The sequence below is a fragment of the Salmo salar genome, chromosome 22 (genome assembly GCF_965601325.2).
Source record: "Salmo salar chromosome 22, fSalSal1, whole genome shotgun sequence".
Taxonomy (NCBI): Eukaryota; Metazoa; Chordata; class Actinopteri; order Salmoniformes; family Salmonidae; genus Salmo; species Salmo salar.
The window spans coordinates 19,569,679-19,581,584 of record NC_138312.1 but is presented as its reverse complement, the minus strand read 5'-3'; the positions used below and the strand labels follow the sequence as shown (position 1 = coordinate 19,581,584).

The window sequence follows — 11,906 nt, the reverse complement described above, 5'->3', positions numbered from 1 at the left end:
AAACAGGTTAACATTCACAAGGCCAGACGGATTGCCAGGAAGCGTACTCAGAGCATGCGCTGACCAGCTGGCAAGTGTCTTCACTCCTTTTGTTACGTTCAGTACGCATTATTTAAAGTCGCCGTTCCTCAGTCTGTAATACCTACTTTTTTCAAGCAAACCGCCATAGTCCCTGTGCCCAAGAACTCCAGGGTAACCTGTCTAAATGACTATTGCCCCATTGCACACACATCTGCAACTTATACGCAGGGAGTTAGGAAGCAGGTGCAGAAGGTGAGTTTAATAATAATAATAAACATGAATAAAATACAAAACTGGAGAAGCATACTGAATGTAACCAAAACCAATACTGCCTGAAGACTAAGTCTTACTGAGGGCTATATGAAGGGAGAGTAATCAGGGTGGTGATCAAGTCCAGGTGTGCGCAATGATGGTTGCCAGGTGTGTGCAATGTGGGTTGCCAGGATCGGTGGTTAGTAAACCGGCAACGTGGAGCACCGGAGGGAGGGAGCAGGCGTAGGCGTGACAGTAGTCAGGAAATGCTTTGAAAGGCTGTCCATGGCTCACATCAACACCATCATCCCAGACACCCTGGGCCCACTCCAGTTCAAATACTGCCCTAACATATCCACAGATGACACTATCTCTATTGCACTCCACACTGCCCTTTCCCACCTGGACAAAAGGAACACCTACATGAGAATGTTGTTCATTGACTACAGCTCAGCGTTCAACACCATTGTGCCCTCCAAGTTCATCACTAAGCTAAGGAACCTGAGATTTAACACCTCCCCTGCAACTGGTCCTAGACTTCCTGATGGGCCGCCCCCAGGTGGTGAGTGTAGGCCATGCTGACCCCCAACATGGGTCCCCTCAGGGGGGTGTGCTTAGTCCCCTCCTATACTCCTTGTTCACCCACGACTGCATGGCAGCGCACAACTCCAACACCATCATTAAGTTTGCAGACGACACGACGTTGGTAGGCCTGATCACCGACGAAGATGAGACAGCCTACAGGGAGGACAACAACCCTTCCCTCAATGTCAGCAAGACAAAGGAGCTGATCGTGGAGTACAGGAAACGGAGGGCTGAGCACACCTCCATCCACATCGACTGGGCTGCTGTGGAGCAGGTCAAGGCTCTGGGTCATTTGATTGAGACCACTCTAAATAGCCTGTTTTAGAATTAGTTGCTTATTAGGCTATAAAATGATGTGTGCCCGATGCCACCCCTCATCTTTGATTCTCTGAGCCCACACCAGATGTAATTTTCAATTCCCCCCTCCACTGCTGTAGAGTCTGGGGGAAACACGCGGTAGTGAGCCTATGTTGCCCAGCACTTGATATTGCACGCCCAGCAGAGAATCAAAGATGAGGGGTGGCATCGGGTACATATCGTTTTATAGCTTAATAAGCAACTCATTCTAAAACAGTAAGAAATATTGGAATGTCATCAATTACATGATCCCCCCCCCCCCCCAAGACTAGATTTTTTTTACTAAACCCTAAACCCTCCCCTTGACTGGAATTGCCCCATTTTCCTCCAGGTAACCATTCTGTAAATTTCAATCCATCCCTTACTGTTACTGTTATCTATTGCGTTACTATTTTCTTACTTTTTAACTCTGAATTGTTGGGAAAGGGCTCGTAAGTAAGTATTTCACGGTAAAGTCTACACTTGTTGAATTCTGCGGATGTGATAAATACAATTTGATTTGAACAGCTTTGAGCCATATCTCCAGTGGTGTAAAGTATTGAAATAAAAATACTTAAGTACTACTTAAGTAGTTTTTTTAGGTATCTGTACTTTGCTATTTATATTTTTGACAACTTTTAATTTTACTTCACTGCATTTGTAAACAAATAGTCTACTTTTTACTCCATACATTTTCACTCACACCCAAAGTATTTGTTACATTTTCAATGCTTAGCAGGACAGGAAAGTTTTAAATAAAAAAATAGGCAGAAGTTATACAAATATATACAATTGTGCCATCTGATCTTATTATTATAAGCAATTTGAAATTATTTATACTTTTACTATAAATAATACTTTACTATACTTTTGATACTTTTGATATTCTACTTTTAGACTTTTACTCAAGTAGTATTTTTCTGGGGGACTTTCACTTTTACTTGAGTCATTTTCACCACTGCGTATCTCGTGCCTGCTCCATTAATATACACAGAAATGCTGTCTGATCCTAGTGCAGCTGTTAGTATGCGGGTCAGATCTGCTGGCTAGGAAGGTGGGAAGAGGCCAGATCAGGTGGGAACATTCTTGCTAGCCAATGATCTTTTGCAGAAAACATATCAATAAACTCGGAACAACCTAAGCATTATGAAACCTCTATTCGATCAAATATGCCTCACCTATTAAAAAAATTCCTCACTTGGTCTGCTTAATCTGCGCAGACAGATTTTGGGCGGAGTCGACCCTCTCGCTTTGCCTCTTCTTCTCTGGCGCTGTTCGCTGTGATATAGAAGTGTAACATTTGCGGAAGAGATGTTGAATGCAGGCGTGGCAATATAACTTCCGCCTTCAAACCCAGAACAACAGAGAAATGGTGAGTGACTTTGATCATAAATACCGATGCAATTCTCTGTTTTCAAATTCCTCGGTTAAACCATCTTTATTCTGGTGGCTTGATAGTTGCACAGATTAATGTGGGCGGGACGGTGCGCTCTAAAAATAAATCTGGATCAAAGCTGTTATCAAACCAGTTGGACTTGTATACTTGTCTGATCCGATCCTTTAGATTATATTACATCTAGAACGCGCGGACACCACCACAACATCCATTGATTGGTCAATACTATGCAAGTGACCATGGAGGCTAAATATGCTTGTAGTAACATGGTACTTCCTCTCTAGAGGTCTGGACAGCAGTCTGTCTGAGACGTAAAGGGGGGGGGATTTTCGTGATCATTGATCTGTAATATTAGTGTTTCAAAGTTAATGTCGACACCCCCTCCCTCAGACAGCGACACTACGCCCATACCTGAATGCTGTGCGTGCCACACTGCAGGCCGCCCTCTGCCTGGAGAACTTCTCCTCTCAGGTGGTGGAACGCCACAACAAGCCAGAGGTGGAGGTCAGGTGAGTGAGCTCTCGCGTGCTCTCTTCTCATAACGATATCATTAGTGTTATTTGTGACACACTGTCTTTTGTCATTACAGGAGTAGTAAAGAGCTCTTACTACAGCCTGTGGTAATCAGCCGCAATGACAAGGAGAAGGTCCTCATCGAGGGCTCCATCAACTCTGTGCGAGTCAGCATTGCTGTGAAGCAGGTCAGGGGTTATGACCCTCCTTTTCGCTTTCAATGTCACCCTTACATTATCTTGATGTTGTGTGTTTGTTTTAAGTAAGTAAAGTCTTTCTCATACACGGAGTGTAAAAAAACAAAACAAAAAACTTTAAGAACACCTGCTCTTTCCATGACAGACTAACCAGGTGAATCAAGGTGAAAGCTGTGACACCTTATGGATGTCACTTGTTAAATGTATCTGTGGCATTCAGAGGGTGAATGGGCAAGACGAAAGATTTAAATGTCTTTGAACGGGGTATGGTAGTAGGTGCCAGGCGCACTGGTTTGTGTCAAGAACTGCTGTGTTTTTCACACTTAACAGTTTCCTGTGTTAATCAAGACTTGACCCAACTGTGGGAAACATTGGAGTCAACATGGGCCAGCATCCCTGTGGAACACTTTCGACACCTTGTAGAGTCCATGCCCCAACAAATTGAGGCTGTTCTGGGGGGGGGGGGGGACTCAATATTAGGAATGTTTTGTACACTAAGTGTAGATTTTAAACGCCTTCGTCTGCCAATAAAATAAAAAGTGTGTTCAAGGGAAATGCTTACTGGTGCTCTGATTGGCTCCATCAGGCTGATGAGATCGAGAAGATCCTGTGCCACAAGTTCATGCGCTTCATGATGATGAGAGCAGAGAACTTCTTCATTCTCAGGAGGAAATCCGTTGAGGTGAGAGAGGAGTCAAGAAAACAGGATAGGATCCAGTTGGTGTTAGTATTGCTTTAATGTTCTAAGACCTCTCTCTTCCTCCATCTCTCCATCCTGTCATCTAGGGCTATGACATTAGTTTCCTCATCACCAACTTCCATACGGAGCAGATGTACAAGCACAAGCTAGTGGACTTCGTCATCACCTTCATGGAGGAGATTGACAAGGAGATCAGCGAGATGAAGCTGTCTGTCAATGCCCGTGCCCGTATCGTTGCGGAGGAGTTCCTCAAGAATGTAAGACTGCTATGTTTTTAGAAGAAAAATTAAGATTCTAATGCATTTATTGAAATGTGGTCAAATCAATGGGAATAATGAAACAATTATGTTTGTCAATGGCTTCTGTTGCAGTTCTGAGGCGGCGTCATCGCATCCCTCTCACTGATCACATGACTTGGCCATGACCATGGATCTGTGAGAGAAAGGGCAGGCTCAAGGGCCCGATAGCAGGAAGAGGGTGGAGAAGCGTACTGTGAGTGAACAACCAATCTGTGGCGAAGACGATAGAAAAGTGACCAATCCAGTGTGGGTGTGTGGCACCCAACTGCGTCTCCCAAGTATGTACTGTACTCATAAATATTGATGACTGTATATAATTAAATGTTTCATTTTCTGCCTCTTAGAGCAAATCTCAAAACCAAGGCAGGTCCTTAAAAGTATTAACCAGGTTGATATTCATGACGGGGACAATGAGAATGTGTTTCAACTGAAACGGCCTGTATTGTTTTTATACATTCTTTATGTACTCTTGTTTGTCATTTAAACATTTTTTAATTCTCCTTTTTGTTACAAAATATTAACCTGTTCAGTACGCTCATCATGGAGAGAGGAAAAACAAGATGTTTACATTTTAGTACAAGACGCATCACAGATTTATTAAGCGGTCATAAGATACCAAATGATAATGAATGACATAATCAAATAAAACTCATGACAGCTTGTTTGTACTTTTGAGTAATGGTGCTTGTGTGTGTCCCATAAATTCTCTCCTTTTTGTCCACATCCTCAGTCATGAGGTTGTGTGCATACCATTTGATATGCACTTTGTCTAGTTCTATTTCTGTGGCCCTAGCTGTGTTGGTTGAGAATCTAGTCTCTGCTAAGATCAGCTGTTTCTGTTTGTAAAGGTCTCTGTATTATTTGAGTTGTGAGGAAGTGAATGTGTTTGCTGGCCCTAAGAGTGAGTCAGATCTTGCATGCTTCCTGGTCGTGTGGGTCTCTAGCTCAGACTGTGGTTGGAGTATTTATGTTGAAGTTGATTTCCCTTCTTTTGTAAGCCTAAAACTGCCAACGCGTATTGCATTATAGCCAATTATTTTCATAACACTTTGTTCCAGCATATTCATTCAACACTAGTGATCTTGGGTAAGTTGTATGCAATTATGTGCTTGGCTGATTGAGAAAAATCCACATTTCCAGAAAAAGATAAATGTTAACTGTGAGGTCAATTGTAATAGATGACCTCTGTTATGAATCTGAGGCATCTGTATAAAAATACAACATCTTTATTGAAGCTGAGGAGAGGATTCTTGACAATCCTCCTTGACAAGAGGATGCTTGACATTTTGAAAACAATGAGCAAACATTTGGATCCAATAACAGCCTACATAAGCACCAACAATTGGATTTGCCTACATATCTGCACCTGCTGATTGTGTAGCCAAACAATAGAAATATACTGAAATGTAACATGTAAAGTATTGGTTTCATGAGCAGAAATAAGATCCCAGAAATGTTCCATACTCACACAAAGCTTAATTCTCTCATCTTGTGCTCAAATTTGTTTATCTCTGTTAGTGAGCGTTTCTCCTTTGTCAAGATAATCCACCCACCTGACAGGTGTGGCTTATCAACAAGCTGATTAAACAGCATGATCATTACACAGGTGCACATTGTGCTAGGGACAATAAAAGGCCACTCTAAAATGTGCAGTTTTGTCACGTAACACAATGCCACAGATGTCTCAAGTTTTTCAGGGAACGTGCAATTAGCATGCTGACGGCATCAATGTCAATTTCTCTACCAGAAGCTGCCTCCAATGTTGTTTTAGAGAATTTGACAGTACGTCCAAGCGGCCTCACAACCGCAAACCATGTCTAACCACGCCTAGGGTGGCACATTTTGGGAAATATTCAGAGGTGGAAACTTTCAGTGGGAATTAATGGAAATATATGCAAATTAATAATACCATTTAAATGTAATGTTTTTTTGCATTGGATATATTTACTATATCAGATGGAGACAGAAACAAACCTTTTACCTTAAGTGGACATAATTGCAAATTATTAAATCCTTCCAATGGAAATAAACAATTTTTAGTTACGAATTGAACTTTAAATGAGTTGACTCTTCATGGGATGATTTCACTGAACAACAAAAGAAAGGGAATATTAAATGATCCCCAATGATCCATCGCATCTCCCAAAAACATTTAACATACATCTGTAAAATGATTGTCTAGAAACCTAAAGCTTTGGTTGTCTTCCTCTCAGGCTTCCAGGTCTTCTCCCTGGACCTCCTCAATGTCCACCTCTTGAACATCAGACTGAGGCCTCATCTTCAATATCACTTTCCAACCTTGTTGAGATTGGCTTGTTGTCAGGCTCAAAAAGCCTCAAATTTGCCCGGATGGCCACCAATTGTTCAACCCTTGTATTGGTCAGCCTGTTGCGTGCTTTGGTGTGTGTGTTCCCAAACAAGGACCAGTTGCACTCTGAGGCGACTGATGTTGGTGGGATTTAGAGGATGATGGAGGCAACAGGGGAATGAGCCTCAGATCCACAGTCCCTTCCACCAGGTGGCTTATGAGATATGTTGGCACGACTGCCATATCCCAAAGCCCTTGCTTGGAAGTGTACTTTGCCAGACAAGCAATAACCTTGCCCTCATCCAGGCCAAGGTGGTGAGACACGGCAGTGATGACACCATAGACTTGGGGTCCAATATGTACGCTGCGGCGTGTATGGACTTCAGGTAGAAGTCTTCATGCTTTCTGAAATATTTCAGAACTGCAGTTTCCTCGGCTTGGAGCAACAGTGAAGTGGGCAGGGCAGTACAGATTTCTTCTCTTACATCTGCAAGAAGTCTGAACATCAGATAGGATGGCATTGTCTCCCTCAATCTGTGCAATGGCTACAGCTTTTGGTTTCAGGCTGCTTACCAATCTCTCCCAAAATACATCATCCAGGAGGATCCTCTTGATGGGGCTGTCCATATCGGCAGACTGTGATATGGCCATTTCTCCACACTCCGGACTCCTTCCCCTCCAGGAGACTGTCAAACATGATGACAACATCACCCCAATGGGTGTTACTGGGCAGCTTCAATGTGGTGCTCTTGTTCTTCTCACTTGGTGAGGTAGATTGCTACTATAACTTGATGACCCTTCACATAGCTAACCATTTCCTTGACTCTCTTGTAGAGGGTATCCATTGTTTTCAGCACCATGATGTTCTTGAGGAGCAGATCAATGCATGAGCAGCGGAGCCAATGGCTGTGATGTGAGGGTAGGACTCCTCCACTTTAGACCAAGCAGCCTTCATGTTCACAGCGTTGTCTGTCACCAGTGCAAATACCTTCTGTGGTCCAAGGTCATTGATGACTGGCTTCAGCTCATCTGTAATGTAGAGACTGGTGTGTCTGTTGTCCCTTGTGTCTATGCTCTTGTAGAATACTGGTTGAGGGGCGGAGATGATGTAGTTAATTATTCCTTGCCCACGAACATTCAACAACCCATCAGAGATGATTGCAATACAGTCAGCTTTCGCTATGATTTGCTTGTCCTTCACTTGAACTCTGCATCCATTAAATTAGTAGATAAAGCATGTCTAGTTGGGTGTATGCTGGGCGAAGAACATTCAGAAATCTCTTCCAATACACATTGCCTGTGAGCATCAGAGGTTAACCAGTTGCATACACAGCTCGAGCAAGACTTTTATCAGCATTTCTCTGACTACGTTCCTCCATACGTTCCTCTCTGACTACGTTCCTCCACTCTCCACTGGCTTCCTGCTGAAGCTCGCATCCGCTACAAGACCATGGTGCTTGCCTACGGAGCTGTGAGGGGAACGGCACCTCCGTACCTTCAGGCTCTGATCAGGCCCTACACCCAAACAAGGGCACTGCGTTCATCCACCTCTGGCCTGCTGGCTCCCCTACCTCTGAGGAAGCACAGCTCCCGCTCAGCCCAGTCAAAACTGTTCGCTGCTCTGGCACCCCAATGGTGGAACAAGCTCCCTCACGACGCCAGGACAGCGGAGTCAATCACCACCTTCCGGAGACACCTGAAACCCCACCTCTTTAAGGAATACCTAGGATAGGATAAAGTAATCCTTCTACCCCCCCCCCCCTTAAAAGATTTAGATGCACTATTGTAAAGTGGTTGTTCCACTGGATATCATAAGGTGAATCCACCAATTTGTAAGTCGCTCTGGATAAGAGCGTCTGCTAAATGACTTAAATGTAAATGCATTGAGTCAAAAAAACTTCTGATTCCAGGAGGACCATGAGCTGTTGCTATCGATAAGGTGTCTGATTCATCATTATCACCTCGAATAGAAGTAGAGGGACTTTCGTCAGAGGTTGCTTGTTGTGAGCGCTGAGGGAACTTTATGCACTTGGCCAGATGATTCTGCATCTTTGTTGCATTTTTCACATGTGATTTGGCACAGTATTTGCAAATATACACCGCTTTTCCTTCTACATTAGCTTTAGTGAAATGTCTCCACACATCAGATAGTGCCCGTGGCATTTTCCTGTAAAAGACACCTACACACTTTGCTGTAGGCTACTATTTACTACTAACAAAAAATCATGTATTTCATATAAAATATATTCATCCCACCCAGTATTGTAATCAAAACATACCAGAAAGCATGTAGTCCTTGGCTCAGACAGTGTAATAGTGTGGGCTCAGTACCATATCATTACTGTGCAAGATCTTAAGAATCAGCTGTACATGTGATGGAAGAATGCACTGTGCATGCAGAGGGTTGCAATTCCATTGAATTGGAGATAGTTTAACCAAAATATGCCACAAGACCTAGAATTGCCTTATGTGTATCCCATAAAAAAGGTTCACTGTTAAAAGCTAACTTTTTGGATGAGTTTAAGCAAAATTCCCCAAATTCCTGGGCTTAACTTCCCATGGAAAAATTTCAGAAAAATTCTGGAATTTTACCAGAAAGTTTCCGACCCTTTGCAACCCTAACCACGCCAGCCCAGGACCTCCACATCCGCTTCTTCACCTGCGGGATTGTCTGAGACCAGCCACCTGGACAGCTGATGAAACTGAGGAGTATTTATTCTGTAATAAAGCCCTTTTGTGGGGAATTGGCTGGGCCTGGCTCCCAAGTGGGTGGGGCCTATGCTCTCCCAGGGCTGTGCCCCTGCCCAGTCCTGTGAAATCCATAGATTAGGGTCTAATGAATTTATTACAATTGACTGATTTCCTTATATGAACTGTACTCAGTAAAATCTTTGAAATTGTTGCATGTTGCATTTATATTTTTGTTTAGTATATGTATAATATGATAAATACAGGTAACTGCCAAAATAAAGGAAACACTAACATAAAGTGTCTTATTAGGGCGTTGGGCCACCACGAGCCAGAACAGCTTCAATGCTCCTTGGTATAGATTCTACAAGTGTCTGGAACTCTATTGGAGGGATGTGACACCATTCTTCCACAAGAAATTCCATCATTAGTTTTTTTATTTATGGTGTTGGTGGAAAATGCTGTCAGGCGCCGCTACAGAATTTCCCATAAGGGTTAAATTGGGTTGAGATCTGGTGACTGAGATGGAAATGGCATATTGTTTACATCGTTTTCATTCCCATCAAACAATTTAGTGACCACTCGTGCCCTGTAGATGGGGGCATAGCCATGGTATTCAAAATAATGGCCTGCCCAGTATTTTTAAACATGACCCCAGAGAGGAAGAGGCGAAGCAAGAGGTTTTACTCCACCCAAAATCTGTCCACGAAAATATATATATTTTTTTATAGAGCTCAATGAGTGTTGAATTTGAGCCACAAAAAAATGTAATTGCTAATTTGTTACATAAGGCTTATTTGATCAGATAAATGTTTTGTAATGGTTTGGTTGTTACAAATGCATTTCGGCAACTTAAAAAAAATACTTCATATTGGAGTGGTGCCTGCTGTGATAGATATAGAACTAATCATAGATATTACCAGTTTTAACATGGACATTTCCCATTGAGGGCTTCCACCATTTTAAAGTAGTCAACTGGGTGGGGAGTCCTAGGAGTTGGGAGCAATGAGCCAATGAAGAAGAAAATGTAATACTTTAAAATGAAGGCGCTGCCCATGCTGTCACAGACACTATAATGGCAAAGATAAAGATTAGTCCTCTATCTAGCTCTATGGGCTGGTGTTCACAAGCAATCTGCCCTCACACCGGCTAGAATGGTCTCCCAACTGATTTCCCCTCTCACTAGACTTCTTTCCATCTTCGAGGACATGTATTAACATTGTTAAAGCGGTCAACTGACTATCTTGTCAATATAATAGACAATCTTTGATAACCCTAAGCATGATGGGATGTTAATTGCTTAATTAACTCAGGAACCACACCTGTGTGGAAGCACCTTCTTTCAATATACTTTGTATCCCTCATTTATTCAAGTGTTTACATTATTTTTGACAGTTACCTGTAGATTACATAACACATTGACATGAAAAGACAACACAGTGACACTTCTGAGGTTCAAATTAGACAAGTGCATCACACAACCAATACTTTCTAAAGAGTAACAGTAGGTAGGTTTCCATTGACCCAGGTTTACTGTGACGTGTGTAATGGAAACAGCAGATAATGGAGACATTTTTGAAAGATCAAAAAATAAATAATCTGTTAGACGGGTGCACTTTTCTTTTGTCAAACTTGTTATATTGCGACAAATGGTGGAAAGTGTTTCTGGAATAAATTATGATTGCTGAATAATTTAAAAGTACGCAGGGCACTTGATGTCAACACAACTATGAAGTTCCACTCCACATTTTATTCTAAATCCATTTTTCAACTATAAAAATATTTCTTTGCAGGATCCTCATCCTTACTTTCAAGGCTGAATTTCTATGCCTTGATTTTCTGGTTGGCTGGATGCAAGTTTCACCATGTAATTATTTCAGATCTACAGGAGTGCAAGTTTCTAACCCTAACCCCCCCCTCCCCTTGCTACACTTTTTGCCATGGGGCACAGAAGAAAAAAAAATACTGTTTTATAGCTCATCTCATGCTTTTGTTCACATTATGCCATGAGGCTGAGAGAAAATTTGGCAGTTTTAAAGCAACTTTCTTGCCATTACACATTTTGCTATCATGTTATTTTTTTTACAGCACAGACCAAGGCGATATGTTGGCACGTGATAATTATTAGAATATGGCAAATATAGGTAAATTATTGCATTCTATCAATGCTGACTTTTGCGGGCTACCTGAGACATGAAACTGATAGGTGGGAGGGCATACAGGCTGTCTCCAATTAATGGGTGTACAATTTGCCTAAGTGGGTAATAGAAACCCTTCAACCACTTTTTCTATTCAATACTAGTTTTTTGTTTTGTTGGTGTGACGTTATTACGTCCTGCTGTTTTTAAATGACACTAGAATGTTCAAAGGAAACACTGTATGCAGCGGACAATTGTCTAATCTATTTTCTATGCAAAGTTTCTAAATGTCGACAACAACAAAAAAAGTTACTGGACAAGTTAATGGAAACAGATACTGAGGGGTTCATACTTTACAAAAATACATTTCAGTCCCTTTCTCTCCTAGACAAGACTGTCAGCTGTACGTAAAGCCTTAACACACAAACCAAACTAGTACCAAGGACTTCTGGCTCTTCCAACCATGAGATTGG

At 42.1% G+C, this 11,906-nt stretch overlaps 1 protein-coding gene across 1 annotated transcript; it reads left to right on the top strand.

Moving 5' to 3' along the window:
* Nucleotides 1-2,264: 2,264 nt before the first annotated feature.
* LOC123729643 (actin-related protein 2/3 complex subunit 4) lies at nt 2,265-4,967 on the top strand. Its single transcript, XM_045705046.1, has 6 exons — nt 2,265-2,566; nt 2,981-3,099; nt 3,180-3,291; nt 3,887-3,982; nt 4,087-4,257; nt 4,372-4,967. Exons 1-6 carry the CDS (start codon nt 2,513-2,515, stop codon nt 4,375-4,377), a joined length of 558 nt encoding a protein of 185 aa, XP_045561002.1. The 5' UTR covers nt 2,265-2,512; the 3' UTR covers nt 4,378-4,967.
* The last annotated feature ends 6,939 nt before the right edge of the window (nt 4,968-11,906 follow it).

Coding starts and splice junctions, on each gene's coding strand:
- LOC123729643 (XM_045705046.1), top strand. CDS start 2,513: ATGCAGGCGTGGCAATATAACTTCCGCCTTCAAACCCAGAACAACAGA. Junction 3,100..3,179: donor AAGCCAGAGGTGGAGGTCAG/GTGAGTGAGCTC, acceptor TTGTCATTACAG/GAGTAGTAAAGAGCTCTTAC. Junction 3,292..3,886: donor TCAGCATTGCTGTGAAGCAG/GTCAGGGGTTAT, acceptor TGGCTCCATCAG/GCTGATGAGATCGAGAAGAT.